Source organism: Muscardinus avellanarius (genome assembly GCF_963383645.1).
Source record: "Muscardinus avellanarius genome assembly, chromosome: 18".
Lineage (NCBI taxonomy): Eukaryota > Metazoa > Chordata > Mammalia > Rodentia > Gliridae > Muscardinus > Muscardinus avellanarius.
Genome location: NC_137804.1, coordinates 8012271 through 8034907, shown reverse-complemented (window position 1 = coordinate 8034907; position 22637 = coordinate 8012271). Strand labels below are relative to the sequence as shown.

At 63.0% G+C, this 22637-nt stretch overlaps 1 protein-coding gene across 1 annotated transcript; it reads right to left on the bottom strand.

Annotated features, from left to right (window-relative positions):
- Positions 1-2385: 2385 nt before the first annotated feature.
- On the bottom strand, positions 2386-20759 carry PTH1R (parathyroid hormone 1 receptor; the record flags this gene model as incomplete). The annotated part of the gene is made up of 14 exons (XM_080715823.1): positions 2386-2772; positions 3144-3185; positions 3256-3397; positions 3602-3696; positions 3883-3949; positions 4154-4214; positions 5967-6120; positions 6192-6378; positions 6819-6913; positions 6995-7113; positions 7184-7294; positions 8485-8619; positions 9623-9725; positions 20685-20759. The coding sequence occupies 14 exons, from the start codon at positions 20757-20759 to the stop codon at positions 2386-2388; spliced, it is 1773 nt and encodes a 590-aa protein (XP_080571949.1).
- Between the last annotated feature and the right edge of the window lie 1878 nt (positions 20760-22637).

Here is a 22637-nt window from a genome sequence, read left to right as displayed (position 1 = left end):
CGACAGCCACATAGACTGTGCGCCTGCAGGGATACGCTTCCTTCTGTGTGATGCATGCTTGCGGGGTAGGCCACGTGGCCTCGCCATCCTGCACGCTCACACGATGCCGGAGGTGCTGGGCAGAGCGTCCCAGTGAGGCGGGCCAGGTGGTGGAGAGCCTGCCCTCCACACCCAGAGCCCGTCCCGCAGCCCATCCACAGCCCTCCGACCCATTACGAGCCGGCCGCGAGCTCCCAGCGGAGGAGCCAGGGCCACGTCCCACGCCGGTTTCTGTCTCACCACACTGGGAGGACTGGCTGCAAACCCCCAGCCTCGGTGCCAGCCCGCTGTCCCTCACCACCCCTGGTGGGTGGAGGTGCAGTTCACACCCCCCAGCCTCCACCACCTGCAGGATGGACACTGAAGACAGGAGCCCAGGGTGCCTGCCCTCGGGTCCTGAGGGGCCCACTTCTTCTTGAGGGAGGGATGGGGCCTGTCCAGGCAGCTAAAACTCAGCCTGGGCACGCATACTGGGGAGTCAGATGGGCTTCTGAGCCCCCCTGGTCAGGAGGCTTGAGCAGTCAGAGGCCTGACCTCTTGGGAGAAGCCGGGACTCAGAGAGGGCAGGCGGCTTGCACAGGGTCACACAGCCTGAGCCTGCCTCTCTGCGCTTCTTGGCCAGTGAGACCAGCCCCAGCCCAGCCTGCGTCAGTTGGCCATGGTCACCTCCAGCTGGGATTACCTGAGGAGGCATGGGGGCAGGGAGCCAGACTCACCAGATCACGTGCAGAGCAAGCCCCGGCCCCATCTCCACTGGGCCCAGCCTGACCTAACACCCAGGCTGGCGTGGGACCCTGTCAGAATCTCAGGGCAGGGCCATAGCCTCCTCCATCCTCCAGAGAACACAGCCGGTTCCCTCCCACCCACCATCCCGTCCACCTCCTGGCAACCACTGGGGCGTATGGATGACTGGGGCCTGTTCACCCTGGGCCAGGGCCCAGCGTGGCCCTCCTTAGCAGGGGCTTGCTGGCAGAGGGGCAGAGCCAAGAGCTGCGAAGCTGAGCCTGTGTCAGGGACTGGTGGGGAGACAGCCATGGGGAGTAGGCCGCACGCACACCCAGGACAGGTGGGAGGTGGCAGCGGGTCTCCAGCACCTCCCAGCCCGCTCAGCGGCTGTTTACGTGTTCCCTGTGGCTTGGCTGAGCTGTGGGGCCTTGAAGGGAGAAGTGACCACCTGGCTCCGGCTGCTGCCTGAGGCCAGCAGAGACCTGACCATCTGCCAGGCTTGCCCAGGGCTCCCGCTTCCTCAGCCAGCCACTGGCCAGCCAGGCAGGCAGAGCCTGAGCAGAGGCCAGTCCAGGCCCAGGGCTCCAGGCTGAGGGAGAGAACCTTGCCTAGGGTCTGAGTGATGTGAGGTCAGTCCCATCCTGGACACTGAGCCCAACGAGGGGCCTGGCCTGGGCACAAACATCCTGTGGGGCGGTCTTCCTGTACGAGTCCACCATGGGGGCCCGGCCTGGGGACTCGCAACCTGAGATGGGCAGTTAGTCCAAAGGGGAAGAACGGCCCTGTCTTGGGGGCCATGCACAGGCAGGTCTGGGGGCACAGCCCAGTCCTGGGTGGTGGCCTGAGTGTATCGGGGTGTGTGGAGACCCACCATGGTAGACGCCCTGACGGAGGAGCCCGGGCTGAGGGGGGCCAAGTGCCCGCCGTGGTCTCAGGGCTTCGCACTGACTCTTTGGTGTCTGGTCTCCATGGGGAGGGGGATGAAGGTCTGCCTGACTGCAGCCCTTCTCTGGCCGGTGCTTCACTCCGGCCACCATCTCCCCAATGGCTTCCTGCCCAGCCACCCCTCCCTAGGCGCCACACCGGCACTGCTCCTAAGTGCCACTCAGGCCTCACTGCTCTCCCTGTAACTCAAGTGGCCCCCAGACACACAGGCACGCGTGGCTCGGCGGCGCCCCACCGCTCACTGCGTCCTGGTGCACCAGGCCTTGGCGTGGTGCTCGCCTTGCCTGCCACGAGCCCGGCTGAGCAGGGCCTGAGGTTGCTCGGGCAGTGGTTGGGGGCCAGCAGGACTTGGCTCAGGGGTGCCAGTGTCCTGGGTCCTGCGTAAGTGTGGGCAGTGACCAAGGGGACAGCTGAGACTCAGGTCTCCCACGACTCCCGGCCTTCCCACTCCATGGCTCCAGGACCCATCCTCCAGGGTGAGAACCCAGTGCAGGCCAGAGAGCCACGCGGTGCTTCTTTTTCTTTCTTTCTTTCTTTTTTTTTTGTTTTTTTGTTTTTTTCTTTCCCCATTTCCCCTCCTGGCCCAGCCCTGAATGGGCAACAGTCCATCGGTCCCCAGGTCTCCGGGTTCATCTGTCCATCTGCCCGCATCAGCAGGTCCCCTGGTGGTGCCTGTCACATGACTGTCTCCCACTCCTCCCTCAGCAGTGGGGCTGGCCGCTCGGGCCCCGAGGCCTCCTCGTCCAGGCCCGAGCAGGAGCCATTGAGGAAGCCATCCTCCTTGGAAGCCACTGCGGCAGCCGGCGTGGTGTCCTGGGCGTCGAGGGCTGGAGCCCCGGGCTTGGCATGGCTGGGCAGTGGGCAGTGACCGTTGGTGGTGGCAGCAGGCAGCAGGCGGGGGCTGAGCGGCAGGCTGAGCCCGGTGCGGGGACCCACGTTCGTTACGCTGGTGTGGGACACCATTGGGCCGTAGCTGTAGCTGCTGCTGCCGCTGCGAGCCTTCCGCTTGAAGTCCAGGGCCAGGGTCCAGCGGCTCCAAGATTTCTTGATCTCAGCCTGCACCTTGGGGTGGGAGAGATGGCAGTTGGGAGTGCCCCGAAGCCCTGACAGCCCCCCAATGCCCCTGCCCCACCTCTGGGGGGCCCTGCCCTGTGCTGACGGGTAGGGGCCCGCTGGAAGACTCCAGGCCAGGCAAACCCCACATTCTCGGAGCGTTGCACCTGGCCGCAGGCAGCCGGCACATCAGGCCCGCAGGCTCCAGGGCTCCCAAGGTGACCGTGCCTTTGCCTGGGCAGGAAGAGTGTGGCTATGGCCCAGACCCGGGAACCCGCAAAGCCGAGGGCGTCCTGAGCCTGGCCGCCTGCCAGGACCTCTCCTGCCACAAAGAAGGATGGCAGAGGATGGAGGGGCACGGCCCACGCGAGGCCACTTACCTCCCCATTGCAGAAACAGTATATGATGGCGACGAAGAATCCCTGCGGAGAGACGGTGGGTCAGGGCTGCCCGGGAGGGTGCGGGTCGGCCCGAGCCCCGCCCCGGCCGCACCTGAAAGGAGTTGAAGACCATCTCGTAGTGCATCTGGATCTGCCAGAGCGTGCCCGAGACCTCCGTGTAGGGCAGGGCCATGAAGATGGTGTAGTGGACCCCGAAGAGCGGCATGAGCACCAGGGTGGACTTGAGCAACTTCCTGGGGGGAGGGGCGGTCAGCCGCCCGCCCCGCAGGCGTGGAGGCCCACCCAGCGCATCTGACGGGCAAGACCCATGGCTGCGGCCCGGCGGCGGGGTCAGGAGCTGGACCCGCCTGGCCCGGGTTTGCCTGGGGACCTCTGTCTTTCTCTGCCCGGTGCAGGCTGTCAGGGGCCCGAGGAGCCAGGGCGCGGGGTGAGCTCACCGGTACTGCTGCCGTGTGTCGCAGCGGCCGGCGTTGGTCTCCCGCAGCTTGGTGGCCAGCACGCGGACGATGTTGATGAAGAGGATGAAGTTGAGCTGAGGGAGGGAGGGTGGAGCCGCTACCGTGGGGCAGCGAGGCTCGGCCCCGGCCCGCGCGGGCTCTGCTCTGCCTCCCCAGCCCCGGGCGGCTCCCTGGGACTCGGCTTCCCCTGGACTGCAGGGGGGTGGGCCCTGGGGAGCTCCCGGATGTCCTTGTCGGCTGGTGCCGGGGCCCCTGCTCACCACAACGGAAGCCAGGATGGGCACCTGGATGATCCACTTCTTGTGCCCAGAGCTCAGATCCCAGCACCTGGGGGAGGTTGAGACATCGGCCTCTGGCCCCTCCGGTACCCGTGCCCAGCCTGCCCGCGGAGGAGGCCCAGGGTACACAAGTGGCCAGGCCCCCGCCTCTGCGGAAGCCCTGGGGTCCTGGCTGGGGCCGGGGTCAGGAGGGGGACCAGGGCTGTTTCTGGCGTGGGTCAATGCCCCTGGCCCCTTATCCAGCTGGACCTACCCAGTGTTGGCCAGAGTGGCTCTGACACCGACCCACACGGCCACGAATACGGCAGGCAGACCTGTGGGCACAGAGGGTGTGAGGGTCCACGATGCCGCCCCGCAGGTCGCTCCCCGTGCCCACGACCTCCAGCTTCTTCCTCATGCCCTGACACCCTTGCCCCAGGCCCAGGTCTGCAGACAGAACCACGCTCAGCCTGTGCCGCCCTGACAGCCTCCTCTGGGGCTCAGCCCTCTGTCCGTGTGGGTCCTGTCCCACCTACGTGGGTCTGTCTCTCTGCCCTGTGTGGGCCTGCTGGGCACCTGATCCAGCAAGAAGGCACAAGCAGCCCAGCCCTCCCTCCCAGTCCTGCTGCCGCTGCCCCCACTCGGCTTGGGGCTCCCATGGGAGGGGGCCTATAACCAGCACTCTCTTCTCTCAAAGTCCCACCTCTTCCCCCAGTTTGAAAGGTCCTAGCCCCTGCGGGGTGTGGTGTCGCACGTTTGTAATCCCAGCATTCGGGAGGCGGAAACTGGAGGATCACGGTTCACAGACAGCCTCAGCTACTTAGTGAGGGCCTTCGCAACTCAGTGAGACCGGTTTCAGAATAAAGAATTAAAAAACAAAATAGGGCAGGGGATGTAGCTCAGAGGTTGAATGCCTCTGGGTTCCATCCCCAAACCCGCAAAAAATAAAAATAAATAAATAAAATTAAATTAAATAGCCAGGTGTGGTGGCGCACACTTGTCATCCCCGTGCTTGGGAGGCGGAGACAGGAGGATCGCTCAGGTTCTGAGCCAGCCACGCTGGCTTAAAAGACCCGGTTTCCAAACATTAAAAAAAAAGCATAAAATAGGTCTGGAAGTGTAGCCCGGAGGTAGAAGGGCTTCCAGGAACCCCAGTACCACAAAAAAAAAAAAAAAAAAGAAAGAAAGAAAGAAAGAAAGAAAGAAAGAAAGAAAGAAAGAAATAGGGGTAGGGTATAGAATGCCCCTGGATTCAATCCTCAGCACAAAAAAAAGAAAAAAAAAAGGCCCTCATTGGGTAGGTGAGGGTTGGCTCCCAGGCTGGGCAGGGCCCCAGGATTCTGCCTGCTCCTTGACACGTGTGTTTCCGGCCCACCTGGACCCTCCTGGCTCCCAAGCCACCATGGTCCCTGGGACCAGGCGAAATCCCCTAGCTCTGGGGCAGGGTGAGGGCAGGGCAGAGGCTGTGCCTGTCCAGCAGGGGCCTCTGGGTGCTGAGTGCGGTGGCTCCGGCTCCCGGCACGCCCTCTGCAGCCTGGCTGGCTGGTGGCCCCGGAGCCCGGCCAGGCTCCAGAGCTGCCAACACTAACGGGTCATTATCGGTAACTGGATCCCGGGCCTGTGGGGCTGGAGCAGCGAGACCCAGGCACCCACTCTGCAGGGGTTGCGGGGCCAGGTGCTGCCCTGGACCACCAGGGAAGCCCTCTCCAGGTGAGAGGACCAGCAGCTTCAGAGGCCGGCCCCGCGAGCTCCGGGTGGGGAGGGTCGAGCCCCAGCTGAGCTGACTCCAGGTCCCTCTGGCCCCAAGCAGAATCTCCTCCCAACCCAGGGTGGGGGCCTGAACCCAGAGCCTCACACTGGCCAAGCAAGTGCTCCACCACCAAGCCATGTAAACTGCCGGCTGCTCTGGAACGTGAGATCCTCCTGCCTCGGCCTCCTGTCACTACAACTACCGGAGTGGACCGCTGTGCTGGCCCATGCTACATCCGGGCCTGAGGGTCCCCTCTCCGCCCTAGGTGAGCCAGCACCAGGAGAACCCGAGCCCCTGGCCGGCGTGATTCCCGGACCTGGGCAGGCCTGGCCCATACCCCAGCCGAAGACGGTGAAGCCCCACAGGTACTTCTTCTCCGAGAAGAAGGCCATGAAGATGAGGCTGTGCAGGTACAGGCCCTCCACCAGGATCCAGTAGTAGTTGGTGGCCAGGAAGTAGAGGAAGAAGGTCACGGCCACCCGGCAGCCGGCCTAGGAGAGCATCGCGTCAGCCCCGGGGCTGGCAGCCGGGGGCTCGGGGGCAGGGGCGGCCGGGCACTCACGTAGCCCACGGCGGGCGGCGGCGGCGCCTGGGCGATGATGTGCAGCTCCTCCTCCGTGAGGCGCTCCGCCTCGTCCAGCGTGAAGCCCGAGTAGAGCACCGCGTCCTTGACGAAGATGCTGGCAGCGCGCAGCATGAAGGACAGGAACATGTGCAGGTGGATGTAGTTGCGCGTGCAGTGCAGCCGCCTGCGGGACGCGGAGGCGGGGCTGAGCGGCAGGTGCGCAGGCCCCGCCCACCGCGAGCCCCCTCCCCACCCACCGCGAGGCCCCTCCCCGCCCACCGCGAGCCCCCTCCCCACCCACCGCGAGGCCCCTCCCCGCCCACCGCGAGGCCCCGCCCCGCCCACCGCGAGGCCCCGCCCCGCCAGCCCCGAGGCCCCGCCCCGTCAGCCCCGAGGCCCCTCCCCGCCCACCACGAGGCCCCTCCCCGCCCACCACGAGGCCCCTCCCCGTCAGCCCCGAGGCCCCTCCCCGCCCGCCACGAGGCCCCTCCCCGCCAGCCCCGAGGCCCGCCCCACCCACCGCGAGGCCCCTTCTCCCGCCAGCCCCGAGGCCCCTCCCCGCCCACCGCGAGGCCCCGCCCCGCCCCTCCCGCCGCGAGGCCCCGCCCCGCCAGCCCCGCCCACCTGAAGTAGGCCAGGATGAGCACCGCCACGGTGAGCGAGGCCAGCGACGTGGAGTAGCCCACGGTGTAGATCATGCCCAGGCGGTCGAACACCTCCTGCGCGGGGGGACAGAACGGGGCTCAGGGCGCGCCGGGCGGCCGGGCCGGGGTGGGGGCGCCGCGGCGGGGGGCTCGCACCCGTTCTCGCGTCTCGTTGGTCAGGAACTTGAGGCACTCGCTGTAGTTGGCCCACGTGCGGTTGTGCCCGGGCACCACCTCCCAGCTGCCGTTGCGGTCGCAGCGCCGGTAGGCCTGGCCTGCGGGTCCAGGGGGTCAGGGCCGGGCGAGGCTGGAGCCGCCGAGCCCCAGCCCCGCTCCCGGCCTCACCTTTGTGATTGAAGTCGTAAATGTAGTCGGGACAGGGCACGGCCACCACCTCGCCGGGAGCCCCCAGGGGCCAGCACACGATGTTGTCCCACTCGGGCAGGCAGGGGCGTCCTGCCCAGACAGGTGGCAACACCAGGGGAGGTCAACTCAGCTACTCCGGGGTCAGGTGTGCCCGGGCGGGGGCGCAAACTCCAGGCTGTGCCTGGAGGTCCCCCGCAGCCTCAGAGCTTTAGGCCCCGGAGCAGCAGGCTCTGGCACCGCGCCCCTTTCCCAGGGCGCCTAAAGAGGCCAGGAGAAGCGGAGGCTCGGGGACCACAGGACCCTGCCCCTGGAGGCTCAGCCCCGCCAGGCCTCGGCTCCTGGTCCCACGCTCCAGACCAACACCCCGCGCTGGGAGGCTCCCTACACGGACGGCAGTGGGGAGCTCGGCTCCTGCAGCCCCAGCTCTAACGCCAACGGGGAGGTCCCATGGGGCAGCCCCACGGGGAGCCCAGGCCGCACTGCTGGGACGCCAGGTGACCGCGGAGGGTCCCCTCCTCGGGGTCCCCCCTTCCCCCGGGCTCTGACCACAGGGCTGGGCTCCTGGAAGCCTGCTCCATGCCTGCACCCGGCCCGTGTGGTGAAAGGCTCTCTGTGCTGGGCGCCGCGTTCCCAGCCCCACCCAGCCAGCCCCACAATTCCCTCTGGTCCCAGGGGAGCCACAGGGTGACCACAGGCTCCCAGATGTGGCCCATCTGGAATCTACTGCCCACCCGGCTGGTTCCACCCAGCCCCATGACCACAGCCCGGGCTGTTTCTGTCTCTTGGACTCCCGCAGGGCCTGCCCGGCACCTCTGCTTCTCCTCTGCCGTGCCGCTGCTCACAATGTGCCCCAGGCCCTCCATCTGTGGCTGTCTTTCCACCTGTGTGTGCATCTCTCCCTGCCTCTTCTCAACAGTGTGTGTGTGTGTGTGTGTGTGTGTGTGTGTGTGTGTGTGTGTTGCCAGGGATTGAACTCACGGGGCACTTACCTCTGAGCTACCCTTTATAATTTATTTTTGTTCTGTTTTGAATCAGGGTCTCCCTGAGAGTCTTTTACTCGCTGAGGTTGTCCTCAAACCAGCCACCCTCCTGTCTCAGCCTCCCGAGCACCACGGTGCGCCCTGCCCGCTTCTGTGCACCTCTTCCTGCCTGTGACTGGCTCAGCCCTGGGTCCTCTCTGCTCGCATCTCCCTGGGTTACGAGCCTATACAGGCGCCGCCCTGCTTCCCGGGGCTCCGTGTGCACATGCGCAGTGGAGCCAAGCCATGTCCTGGACGTACCTCGGCGCCTGCTGTCGGGGGGTCCCTCCTTGCCCTCCGTGGACTCAGGGTAGAGCTTCCCGGATGCCTTCTCCTTCCTGGGCTTCCCCGACGTGGATGCGGGCGTCCATCCCTTGTCTGATTCCATTATGTTGGCTGAGAAACCGGGCAATCCGGGCTGTCAGTGTGCTACAGGGCTGACCCTGGGACCCCCGATGCGGGCTCCCCCTGCACAATGGGGTTGGCCCCTGCCCAGGCTAGAATGCCTGGGAGACCTGAGACCAGGAGCAAAGTGCTTGCCAGGAAGAGAGGCATCAGGAGCTACCCGAGTGCGGGGTGAGCTGGGCTCAGCAGTAAATGTTGGCCAGACCCTGCAGAGCCAGTGAGCACAGCCTGCAGGGGCCGCCAGGGGGCGCACTGCAGAAACTGACCGAGGGCGGTGCTTGGGGAGCTGGGGTCAGAGGGTGGGCCCTGTGTTTGAGGTGGCTGGTGATGAAGTCCACCTACCCCTTCCTCCTACTTGAGTGGGGGTGTGCAGTTTCCAGAACTCACCCCGGAGACGCCCCTGGCTGGGGCCTGCCCGGCCTGTCTCCCCAGTGGAACAGTGCTGGGAAGTCTACTGCTTATCCGACTTGGGGGACCTTTAGCTAGTCCCAGCCAGACCCCTGACTCCCAAGCTGAGCACCCTGGCTGTGACCACCCTCCTGCCCCTGCCCTACACAGGCCACCTACCCCCAAACCAAGCCCACAGCAGCTGCAGCAGACCTCCACCCCTCTCCCACCGTGGGTCCTGCCTGCCCCAGAGCCCTGTCCCCCTCTGCCCAGGTGGCCATCCCCACACTCTGCTTGGGTGCTCCTCCCTCAGGAAGCTGTCAGGCCACCCTGCGGGCAGCCATCACCCTCGTCAGAGATCGGAACCGTGGCTCATGGGGCTCAAAGCCCACGGGGTGATCTGGCCTTCGTGCCACCCTGCCCCACCGAGAGGAGGCCCAGGTTTCCAGGCCAGTCCTGCAAAGGCTCCTTCCACCCCGAGCCACCACGTTTTTGAGAATGCACACTGCTGAGGGCTCTGGGATCTGGGGCCGGTGGTGGCGGTGCGGGGCTGCTGACTTCACCCCAGCCTGCCCACCCTCCCCTGACTGGGCCACCCGGGGCCCACCTGCAGTGCGCAGGACTTCTCTGAGCAGCTTGTCGCACTGGGCCTGGGCGCGGTGCAGCAGGAAGATCTGTTCCTCCTTGGTGAAGACGTCGTCTGCGTCCACCTGTGAGGTCAAGGGTCAGACTGCAGCAGCACTTCTGGGCAGCAGGCTCAGAGCCAGCCCTCCCTCCAGAGGGCCCCTGGCTTTGAGCTGTGGCCCTGGCCCAGACCGGCCCATCCCAGGGGAAGGTGAGGCTGTCCCCTGCCAGCCCAACACTCTGTGAGAGCAGGCGGAATGTCCCCATGGGCCTCGCAAGGTCGCTGGGGACCAGGGCAGGAGAGGGGTGGATGAGGAATGGGGCCGCAGGAGGCGGTCGCCCACGTGGCCAGGCTGCGTCCCGGTGGATGCTGAGCCCCTGGCCGCCCATCCGGGTCTCCAGTGGGGGAGGCTGGGGCACACCAGGCAGCCACAAGCATGCCATCGGAAGCTCCTCCCACAGGCCACTGGGAAGGACCTTCCACTATGGCCCTCCCCGCAGCAAAGTCCTCCCTTCCTCCCGGCTGCATACACCAGGAGCTTGCTTTTGTTTTTTGGTATTGGGGATTGAAGCCTCCAAGCTATACTTCCAGCCCTATTCATTTTTATTTTTTATTTTATTTTTTGTGGCACTGGGGATGAAACCCAGGGGCATTCTACCTCTGAGCGACACCCCAGCCCTATTTTTTATTTATCTTGAAACAGGGTCTCATTGAGTTGCAAAGGGCCTAAGTAGCTGAGGCTGGTTTTGAACCTACACAATCCTTCTGTCTCAGCCTCCCAAATGCTGGGATTAAAAGCGTGTACCACTTGGGAGGCTGAGACAGGAGCCTCCTCTTGCATAAGAGACCCTGTTTCCAAATAAAAAATATAAAATAGGTCTGGGAGTGTAGCCCAGAGGTAGGAGGCCCCTGGGTTCCATCCCTAGTACCATACACACACACACAGAATAATAAATAAATAAAGAAAGAAAGAAAGAAACAAACAAACAAAATAAAAGCATGTACCACCACGCCCAGCCTTATTTTATTTATTTATTTATTTTTGTGGTACTTGAGATGAAACCCAGGGTCATTCTATGTCCAAGCGACACCCCAGCTCTATTTTTTGTTCTTTTTTATTTTATTTCATTTTATTGCAGTACTGGGAATGGAACCCAGGGGCATTCTACCTCCAAGCTACACCCCCAGCCCTATTTTTTATTTTGAAACAGGGTCTCACTGAGTTGCAAAGGGCCTCACTAAGTAGCTGAGGCTGTCTGCGAACTACAATCCTGTCTCAGCCTCCTGAATGCTGGGATTACAAGTGTGCGCCACCACGCCTGGCTCACTAACATCGTTTTAAGGAAGGAAGAGGGAACCCAGTGAAGGTGCAGGGCCTCACCCTAGCAGGTGGCTGCAGGTCTGTGTGGGGGCAGGGGAGTCAGAGGGTGGTCACTGCACCCTGCACCCTGCCTGGAGCACGCTCATGGATCGGTGCATCCCGAGGACCCCCCAGGATGGAGTCTGATGCCCTGGACGTCTGCCTGGACTCTCCAGGCCTGGGTTCCCGGGCCTGAGTGCCGGGTGGCGGGAGGGAGAGCAGGGCGGGCCCATCGCATGGGGCGGGGCGGGAGGCTGCCGGGGAAGCTAATTGACCGAGTCTCTTGGCGGCGCAGCTGGGACTTCCAGGACAAGGAGTCTCCAACTGGCTGGCGGCGGGTCCTGCTGGTTTTACTTAGTGCAGGAGGAGTGCCATGTCCTCCGAGCGGCGGTGGCACGCACACTGCGCAGTGTCCTCCCATGGGGACTGTCTGGCGCAAAAACGTGAAGCTGGAGTGTGGAGTTCACGTGAAACTCGCGTGGGAGCCCGTTCTTTGCGGACAGCGGCCCAGGTGTACATTCCTTCTTAAAACATTTTTGTGGTGCTGGGGATTGAACCCAGGGGCGTTCTACCCTCTGAGCTACACCTCCAGCCCTTTTTATTTATTTATTTATTTATTTATTTATTTATTTATTTTTGGTGGTATACTGGGGTTCCTGGAAACCCTTCTACCCTGGGCTACGCTCCCAGACCCATTTTTATACTTTTTTTTTTAAATTTGGAAACAGGGTCTGTGGCTGGCTTTGAACTTGCACAATTCTCCTGTCTCTGCCTCCTAAGCCTGGGGATTACAAGGGTGGGCCACCATGCCTGGCAGCCCTTTTTATTTTGAAACAGGGTCTGGCTGAGTCTCTGAAGCTGGCCTTGAAACTGCAATCCTCTTGACTCAGCCTCCCAAGTACTGGGGTTGTAGCAGTGTGTCTCTGAGCGCCCAAGTCCGTGCTTCCCTGCCTCCGGGGTCTGGGGCGCACCCTAGATCTCCAGTGGTCCAGGAAAGGCAGGAGTGGGTGCCCATAACCTGGCTGCTGGCCCCACAACTACTCTCCCTCCTACTCCGCTCCCTGGAGATAGAGGAAGGGCAACTTGGCTGGCCAGGACCCAGAGCCTCCAGAACCAACCTGGAGTGCGCCCTGCACCTCTGGCCTTGGGATCTAGGCTGCTGAAGGGTCTGAAAGTTTCCACCCTACTCTGACTTCAGGACGAATTTGCTACCATGCCTTTGTCCTAAAGAATGCCTCCATCAATAAATAACTCCTCCCTGTTACCGCCACCACCACCACCACTAACATTACCAACACCATCACCACCAACACCAAAACCACCAACACCATCACCATTATCACCATTACCAACACCAACACCACCATCACAATACCAAAATCACCAACAATACCATCTCCAACACCAACACCAAAACCACCAACACCATCAATACCAAAACCACCAACACCATCACCACCATTATCACCATTACCAACACCACCAATGCCGTCACCACCACCATTATCACCAACAATACCATCACCATCACCACCACCACCACAATCACCATAACCACCACCGCTGCCGCCACCCCTGCACCAGCCTCGGCAGCACTGCTGTAACCTCACTGCCATCACCATTTGCATCAGCATGGCCGCCGCCCCCCAGCACCACCACAGGAACACAAACAGTGGCGGCAGACCACCACCTGCCCCATAACCAGTCCTCACCACCGTGCCATCTTCCTGTCCTTATTCCCTCCCACACTGGCCTCCTCTAATCCCCACACAGGAACAAAGGCACCAGCTCCCAGAGTCTGAGGGACCAAGGCTCCTGTGGGTCCCCAAAGGCACACTGATTGACCAGCTCTGACCAGCCACCGGCCTTACAGCTAGACCAGGGCAGGCAGTCACAGGCTGAGAACCGAGATCTGGCAGACTGACGAGCAGAAACCGACCCACGCACCCTCCCCGGGCCCAAGGGGCCTCCAGGACCTCCACCTGCTTCTGCCCCTCCACCCTCTCTGAGGCCAGGGGCTGCATCCTTCCCAGACGCAGAGGGACATGCGCTTCCTGCTCCCTCTGGCCCCAAAGTCCTTCGTGCACCACAGGGGCGAGGCCCACCCCACCTCTGGCCTCCAGGATTTTTTTTTTTTTGTGGGTCTGGGGATGGAACCCAGGGGCACTCAACCTCTGAGCTGCACCCCTGCCCTACTTTTTATTCTTTATTTTGAAACAGGGTCTCACTAGGTTGTGGAGGACCTCACTAAGTAGCTGAGGCTGTCCGCGATCCATAATCCTCTGGTCTCAGCCTCCCGGATGCTGGGATCACAAACGTGCGCCCCCATGCCTGGCTGGCCCCTGGGGCTTTGAAACCCATTTTTCTGCCGTCCAATCAGAGCACGGTGAGACATGTAGGGTGGAGTCAGGGAGGCATCCCCCTCCACGCGTCTGCAACGCTTCCCACCCAAGGACTCTGCCACCAGCACTTGCACTACAATCCCATCCCGTCCCCAAGGCACTGTGCCCTTGTGCCCAAGTGGCTTGCCCTTGCTCTGGGTTCCCTGTAAGAGCTGGGAAGGTTACTACAGGGCCATGGCATGGCCTAGATGGCGGGGGCTAGGGAGAGCTCCTGGGGACCCCCCAGGGACGCTGCTGCCAGATGACGTGGAAGCCCCAGCCTGGGAATCAGGGGTGCTGCATCCAGGGGCCCACAGCAACAGGCAGACGGGTGGTGGGGCCCAGGGAACGCCTGCTGGGTCAGGGTGCTTGGCTAGCTTTGGGGTAGACGGACACCTAGCAACTCCCTGCATTTCTGGATCCAGCCAGGACTCAGGCCAGAGCTCAGATCAGCGCCAGCCCCCGAGCTTGTCCTCTGTGGGGGCAAGAGGGGCTGGGGCGGCCTCATCTCGTGGGGCGGGGTGCGGGAAGAATGCTGACAGCTCTGGCGGGCCTCTCCGTCTGGAGGCTCTGTCTGCAGCTCCCTTCCCCCACGTGGTGGCTCTCCCCTAGAAGACGCCGGCTCTTGGCCCCGCTCCAGGGTGCGGAGGACTCAGACTTGCATCCTCTTACACCCAACATCTGCTTGTCTTGGGCGGGAATGAAGGAACTGGGGGCTGGGTCATGGCCAGGGGCCAGTCAGCCCAGGAGGCACTGACCACTGCCTGGTACCTGCCCCCACAGCCTCTGTGGTCTTGGGCTGGGGTGAAGTGACTCCCTCTGGCCTTCAGAGTCCCTGCTGTGGCGGCCCTCCTGCCCAGCCTCCAAGAGGGAACCTTCCTGTGTGCACACGCGCACAGACTGGGGACTCACGGGAGCTGATGTGCACTGAGCTACTTTTTTTTTTTTTTTTTTTTTTGCAGTACTGGGGATTGGACCCAGTGGTATTTGAGCTACAGCCCCCAGCCCGATTTTTTTATATTCCTATTTGTGTGTGTGTGTGGTCCTGGGGGTGGAACCCAGGGGCTTTTCTACCTCCAGGCTAACTCCCAGACCCATTTTTATACTTTATTTGGAAACAGTTTCTCACTAAGTTGCTGAGAGCCTCACTCAGTAGCTGAGGCCGGCTTTGAACCTGTGCAATCCTCCTGTCTCAGCCTCCCAAGTGCTGGGATTACAAGCGTGCGCCACCACGCCCGGCGTTGCTACTTCTGAGCTCACAGGCTTACTCCACTGAGGCTGGGGCAGGCAGAGGTGGTGACCATCCGGCCATCGTCCAAGTGAGGGCCACTCCTCTCCCTCTCCTGCCTGCCAAATTCTACACCTTTGCTGCCTGGAGCCCAGCAGGCTGAAACTCTCCCCGGGCAGAAAGGAAGGCAGGCCTCTGCAGCTCACTGCCCAATAAGGGCGCCCTGCATGGTGCTGGGGTCATCCTGGTCCCTGGGAGAAAGCCGCAGGAGCCTCTGTGCCCGAGCCACCGCCACCGCCCCCGGGGCTGGCCCGCGGCCCCTCACCTGCCACCAGGCCACCAGGCTACAGAGGGGCTGGAGGCCAGGAGGGGGATGGAGCTGAGGGGCCTCACAGCAGTGCCTTCCAGACCCCATTCCAGCCTCCGCCCCACCAAGCCAGCCTCTTTGCGGCCTCCACACTGAGGCCGGTGGCAACGGTGCTGAGGTCCAGAGGCCCCTGGCCTTCCCTCGGCCCACGTGCAGGCCCACTCCTGGGACCTGGCTGGCACCCCCGCGGTATGCAGGCCAGCTGGCCGCATGGCGCTCTCGCCTCTTGCTGCCCTCTGTCTGTCTGTCTGTCTGTCTGGCCCAGGCAGGCTGGGACGGCTCCTCATCAGCAATGCTGACAAGCGCTGGCTTTTCCTCCCCCTCTGGCCTTCCTGAACAGGCTGCCTGTGTCTGGGGCTGGGAGGGTGGGGGGAGCTCAGTGACGCCTCTTATCCCGCCAGCCAGCGTGGCCAGCTTTGGGGCAGGCAGCAGAATGGCCCGGGATGGCGGAGCTGGCGCTGGGACACGATGGATCTTCACAAGCGCCCGAGGCCTGGCCTGGCCTGGGGACTGTGTGGCCTAAGCCACCTCTGGCTGGGCCAAAGCTGTGGGGTCCGCCCAGTCTCACTCTGGGCACAAGGGTGGCCTCAGAGTCGGGATTCTTAAGGGACAGGCGATCTCTGAGTAAATCCTGGTGCTCTCTCCCCGGCACGCCACGCTCCACAGGCAATTTCAAGGGTCTGCAAAAAAATAAAACCTTACCCACCTCTTATTTTTCCTGGGGCTCTCTGAAATAGCTGCCTACCTGATGTGGTAGCCGGGCCAGAGAGTGTCCCCAGAAAGCCCGCAACAGGAATCTGGGGGAGGCCGCTTGGCGCCTCATTACAACATTCCGAAGAAAACCCCAGTTCCCGGGAGGGCTGGCTCTCTCCTGCCGCTCTGTCCAGCAGTCATGAGAGCCGGGGCAGAGGAGGATGTGTTTAAGGGCAGGTGATATAAAAAGCCCCGACAAATCAATGCGAACGAGATAAATAATCCATAGGAAGACGGTAATGGCTCTGGGCGAGCTCCTCTGAGAAGGTGGTTATAATAAGCGCAACGGCCAACCACGTTGGTAATCAGTAAATTAAAGTGACAGTGAACGCCACCTATAGAAGGCATAGTGAGACCACTCTCCCTCCAGACGGCCGCCTTGCTCTGCAAGTCCATGCGATACATAATTCTTACCCACCCTCTCTGTGTTTAATCGCCCTCCGGCATGAGAGCTAAAAACGTGGAGGTGAAGAGGAAGGACCCTCACCCCGTGAGAGAGGCTGGGGGACGGGGAGTCCAAACCCGCAGGAGCTGCTCAGAGGGCAGTTTGACCGTGGCCATTAAAACGGAAGCGTGTGTGTTCTCAGACCCAGAGGACAGAGAATCTAGAAATATCCTACTGGGAAACAGTCATATGGGGACGCGGGAGGGCAGCTCAAGGAGCTTGCCTGCTGCGATCCGGAGTCTTACACACGTACACACGCTTGCACACACATACAGGAAAAAGCAAAAGAGCAATCTCAGTGTGCATTCCTGTCCTGGGGTGTGCCAGCCACTCCTGAATTTTGGAATAGTATGCAGGACTTAAGAAGATAGATTCAAGCAGGGCACAGTGGTGAACACCTGAATCCCAGCACTTGGGAGGCAGAGACTGGAGGATCAAAGGTTCTAGGCCAGCCTGGGCAACTCAGTGAGGACGGAAAATAAAAAGGGCTGGAGATGTAGCTTAAAATAAAATGCTCTAAGCCGGGCGTGGTGGCGCACGCTTATAATCCCAGCATTCGGGAGGTTGAGACCAGGGGATCTCGGTTCGTGGACAGCCTCAGCTACTTAGTGAGGCCCTCCGCAACTTAGTGAGACCTTTTTCAAAATAAAGAGTAAAAAGTAGGGCAGAGGTTGTAGCTTAGAGATCAAATGCCCCTGGGTTCCATCCTCAAACCCGAAAAAAAAAAAAAGAAAAAGAAAAAGCTCTAGGATCAATTCCCAGTTCAAATAATAAAATAATTTAAAAAGATTTAGCCAGGCACTTAAAATCCCTGTACTTGGGAGGCTGAGACAGGAGAATTATAGGTTCACAGCCAGCCTCAGCTATTTAGTGAGCCCTCCACAATTTAGTGAGTTTCAAAGAATAAAAAATAGGGGTGGGTCCCAGGCGTGGTGGCGCACGCTTGTAATCCCAGCGCTTGGGAGGCTGAGACAGGAGGATCGCACAGGTTCGAAGCCAGCCTCAGCTACTGAGTGAGGCTCTCAGCAACTTAGTGAGACCCTGTTTCCAAATAAAATATAAAATAGGTCTGGGAGTGTATCCCTGAAGTAGAAAAGCCCCTGGGTTCCATCCCCAGTACAAAAAAAAAAAAAAAAGGAGGTGGGGGTGCAGCTCAGAGGTATGTCCCTGGGTTCAATTCCCAGTACTGCAAAAAAAAAAAAAAAAAAAAAGGTAGATTTATATTTACTGACTAAAGATATCCAAGATCCACCCTGAAGTAAAAAGAATGCCTGTGGCGGACCCTATCTAGTAACTGATACCATTTAAAACAACCAAGGAAACTGAACAGAAAACAACAGAACAGAGCTATCTGACTGATACACACACAAAGAGGCGCCAGGCAGGGCGGGAGGCGGCAGTACCCCACCCAGGACCCCCACCCCGCAGAAATGTCTTTTTCTGGAAGGGGGGCTGGGGCTCGAGAGCAAGAAGGATTTGTTTAGTTTGTATTAATAGGAATGAACATACAGTTGTGAAAACAATCGGGAGGCTGAGACAGGAGGATCGCGGGTTCATGGACAGCCTCAGACGCTTAGTGAGGTTCTCTGCAACTTAGTGAGACCTTGTTTCAGAAATAAAATAAAGAATAAAAAACAGGGAGCTGGGTGTGGTGGTGCACGCCTGTAAACCCAGCATTTGGGAGGTGGAGACCAGAGGATCGTGGTTCGCGGACAGCCCCAGCTACTGAGGCCCTTTGCAACTCAGTGAGATCCTGTTTCAAAATAAATAATAAGCCGGGCGTGGTGGCGCACGCTTGTAATCCCAGCGCTTGGGAGGCTGAGAGAGGAGGATCGCACGGGTTTGAAGCCAGCCTCAGCTACTTAGTGAGACCCTGTTTCCAAATAAAGTATTAAATAGATCTGGGAGTATAGCCCAGAGGTAGAAAGGCCCCTGGGTTCCACCCCCAGCACCACAAAATAAATAATAGGGCTGGGGGTGTAGCTTGGAGGTAGAATGCCCCTGGGTTCCATCCCCAGTATCATAAAAAAAAAAAAAAAGCCGGGGTAGGAGGAGGGAGCCCCAGGGCCTGCTCCTAGGTGGACAGGGGCCTCCAGGAATGGCAGCTCTGGCCTGCTTTGGAGGAAGCTGCTCAGTGCAGAAGTCTGAGGACGTTGGTTCAAATCCCACCTCTGTCAGACTCTCTTGTGGCCTGGGGCCTTTCCTGTAAAATGGCTGAGTGAGCAGGTGGAGTGAGAAAATGTGTATGACCCTTTCCAGCTAGAGTCCAGGGACGGCCCTGCTGAAGGCATGCTGGCCCTTCCTGTCTAAACGCAAGCGCGTCACAGCTGCCCCGGCCAGCCGCAGGGTCCTGCTCTCAGCCTGCCCTCCAGGGGACGAGGTGCCCCCAGGGAGGGCTACCCTCTGGCCGTTGCTTCTCCAGACCCCACCTCCCAAGATTCTCCCCTGTGAGGCCCAAGAAGGGTCAGGGCATCTGACTGTGGCCCTGAGGTCACTGGAGAAAGAAGCTGGTGTGGGCCGAGACTGGTGGGCTCGCACGGTGGACACGCTTCTGATCTGGACGGATCAGCAGCCTGGGCTCAGCGGAGGGGGCGGGTGGCTGGCCGGACTCTTGCTGGCTGTCGTGGAGCCCCGGGGGGTCCACAGGGTGGCGGTGGGTCTGCCGCTGAGCCACATCCTCTGCCCCCGAAGCCAGGGAAGGTCCAGTCCACTCATACCTTGGCAAGGTCGGGCGGACTCCAACCGGCTCCCACCCTACCCTCAGCCTTGGGCCAGCCTAAGGCAGGAAAAACGCACCTCCGCTTCTGTAGAGAGCAGTAGGGGCTCTGAGGACCCACGGCCAGATGGAGGCACCTGGCTCTGTGTTTGGTTAGCAAGCAAGAAAGAGTGGCCTGTGATTGGGCTCAGTTTAGACACAGGGACACTCCCTTGGTCAGAGAGTTATGGAGAAGGTTAAATTAGCCAACACACACAAAGCGCTCAGAAAGGGATCTGATAGTAGGCAGTCCAGAAGCTTCCCGGGCGGCGGCTGAGGCAGGAGGACCCGAGCCTCAAGGCCAGAGTGGGCAACTTAAGAGACCTTGGCTCCAAATAAAAAGGGCTGGGGACATAGTTCAATGGAGGAGCGCCCCAGGGTGCAAAACCCAGTGCTGAAGAAAAAAAAGACCTGGGCACGCACACATGCACACAAGATGTACATCCATACACACTCAGGACTGCTTATGCAAGATGTGTACAGACCCACAGCTTCAGGCACATGTGAACTGACCATGCTAGGTACACAGGCCCACAAAACTCGGTAAACACCAGGGCCGGAGTCCTGCGCTCCGTAACATACATACTGCCTCTGAGAACACCCACAGCACCCACCCACCCACAGCGCACACTGCCCTCGGGGCTCCCTGGGGAGGTGGGGAACGGCCGGCCCTGGAGCAACAGTGCTTGCAGCATCTCTCAGCACCAGCATCCCAACCTGCAGGTCCCCGTGGGTGGGTCTGGGGGGTCCTTTGCTGGGAATCTTGAGGACCAGGCACTGGCTAAGGGAGTAGTGGACAGAATTGCATGAGGAGGGCAGAGCCTCAGATTAGGGCAGCGCAGAGAAAGTGTTCCATCTCTTTACAGATTGTGTGGGGCCACACAGGCGTCAGGCTGGAGGAAGCCCAGCGCTCCTGTCTCCCCGCTGGGGCTCTGTCCTGCAGAGGAAGCTGGTGCTGGGCTGCCTGCCCTCCAGCCTCAGTTGCAGGCAGATGCTCCCCCCAGGCTGAGCCGGGGCGGCAAAGGCTTTAAAGTGCTCGGCAATGGGCTAGTGTCCTGGGATGGGACTGAGAGGAAGGGGCATCCTCCTCCCCAGGAAATAGCCCCAGACCCTGGCCCGGGATGACAGGCCCGTCTCTCCCCATGTGTCTGCTGTTCTGGGCCTGTCCTGCCTGGGGAGCTCGGCTCCACAGCCTTCTTCTGCCTCTAGCTTTCCACCACGCTGCCTCTCGGTCTCCACTCTCAGGGGTTGCACAGTTCCCCAAGGGAGCGTCTCAGTTACCCGCATCCCCCCAAGCATTGTGTGCAGAGCCACAGCACAAGCCCTGTGCCCTGGGTCAAGCTGGACCTGTGGGCCGCGCAGGAGAAACCGCTGTGCGCTGTGCTGAAGGGCCCTAGGTCCTACCCCTGCCGGGGACTCTGACCTCGGACCGCAGCTCTGCTTTGGACTGCAAGCAAACTTGCAAGAAACCCCCCAGGCAAAGTCTGCGACTCCTCCTGAGAGCCAAAGTCCTGCCCATCACAGGTCCTCCAGGAAGGGCACAGTCAGAGGGCCGGGACGCCGGCCACACATCCCCAGACCTGGGACCCCAAGCCCAGACTTTGAAAATAGGGAGACTCCGGGCAGCGGAGCCACAGGACAGCCCCCCAGGAAGGGCAGGCACCGCGGACGGGGCTCTGGAGGGACCCCAAAGTCTAGATACCGGGGGCACCAAGCCTCCGGGCCCCAGGCCGTGCCCAGGGCCCCGGGACTTACCAGCGCGTACGCGGAGCCGAGCACCGGGCAGCAGAGCAGGAGCGCCAGGCCGGGTGCGATCCGCGCGGCCCCCATGGCCGCCTCCTAGGGCCACGTCCCTCGGGGCAGCCGCCGCGGGCCCTGGGCGGGTGGGGGTGCAGGTCTGCGTCAGGCCGGGCCGCTCCGCCCGGCCTAGGGGACCCCGGGTCCCGAGGCCCATGCGCCCGCGGCGCGCGGCGAGCGAGGGGCGCGGGAGGAGCGGGCGGCGGGCGCCGAGCGGCGGAGCGGCCCGTCTGCCTCGAGCGCAGAAATCACATCCATATGTCGGGGCCGCGGCCCGCCCCGCCCCCGCGCCTTCCCTTTCTTTGGGCTCCGGGAGCCAGCGGCGCCCCACGCCGGGGGGGCCGGGGGCCGGGGTCGCGGTCTGCGGGGCGCGCGGGTATTTTTAGCGCGGCCGGCGGGGGGCCGGGGGGGGGCTGCGAGCCCGAGCCGCGGGGGTGCGGCCAGGGGGGGCATCCCGCCCGCGACGCCAGCCCCCGGGCGTCCTCCCTCCCGGGCCCCGGACCCCGCGCGCCCAGCCCCAGCCCCCGGGCGCCCTCCCTCCCCATCCCCAGCCCCTGGGCGCCCACCCCCAGCCCCCGGGCGCCCTCCCTCCCCATCCCCAGCCCCCGGGCGCCCTCCCTCCCCATCCCCAGCCCCCCGGGCGCCCTCCCTCCCCATCCCCAGCCCCTGGGCGCCCACCCCCAGCCCCCGGGCGCCCTCCCTCCCCATCCCCAGCCCCCCGGGCGCCCTCCCTCCCCATCCCCAGCCCCTGGGCGCCCTCCCTCCGGGACCCGGGACCCCGGGCGCCCACCCCCAGCCTTCGGGCGCCCGCCTTCCCCATCCCCAGGCCCTCCCTCCCCGGCCCCAGCCCCCGGGTGCCCGCCCTCCCCATCCCCAGCCCCTGGGCGCCCTCCCTCCTGGGCCCGGGACCCCGGGCGCCCATCCCCAGCCCCCGGCGCCCTCCCTCCCCGGCCCCAGCCCCCGGCCGCCCGTCTCGGCCTCGGTCACTCCCTCGCTCCCCTCCCCCTCTCTACGAAAACATTCGCAAGTTTCCAAAAAAGCCTCGGAGGCGCGGAGCTCTCCGGGCTCCTCCGGCTCCCCCGGCCGCGCCCGCCCCCGCCCGGACTCACTCGGGGCGCGCCGCGGCCCCCGCCTAGCCATGGGCGTCGGGGCGCCCCCGACAGCCTCCCCGCGCCCGCGCCCGGCCGCGGCCCCCGGGCGCCGCATGGGTCTGGGTGCCGGCCGGCCGCCGTCCCGGCCCGCGCCGCGCTCGCGCCCTCCCCGCGCCCTCCCCGCCGGCCTCCTCCCGCCCGACCCTCCCCGAGGCCGGCGGGGCCGGGGCGGGCGGGGGCCGGGGCGCCGCGCCCCGGGGTGGGGGCGCTCTCCCGCCGCCCGGCCCCGCCGGAGACCTCAGGCGCCCAGCGGCCTCCCGGGCATCCCGGCGCCCAGCCCGCGGGGCCGACCGACCCCGGCCCGCCCTCGCCTCGCCTCGCCTCGCCTCGCCCCGCACCCCCGGCCCCTCCGGCCCGCCCCCGACCTGCGGGGGTCTCAGGGTCGCTCCTGCCCGGGCTCCCTGGGGCTCGCTCCATTCATCCTCTGCCGGGGCCTCGCCGCTCGCCCGGCCGCAGGACCTGGGACGACGCGGCGGGGACACCGGCCCTTCGCTTTCTCCCTCCTCCCACCCCCAAACGCCGGTCAGGGCCCGGGATCCGAGGGGGCTGTGGGAGGCGGCGGCGGGGGAGAAGACCACGGGGCCGGGGCCAGGTGGGGCGGGCCCTCCTGCCGCCTGGGAGGGGACCTTGGACCCCAGGCCCGCCACCTCCCCAGGACTTTGCAGGGAAAGGTTGGCGGAAGGAGGGGCTGGCGGTGCCTGGGACAGGGGCTGGAGGAAGCTCTTGCGAGGGCCCTGGGGAATGGGATGGGCCAAGACAG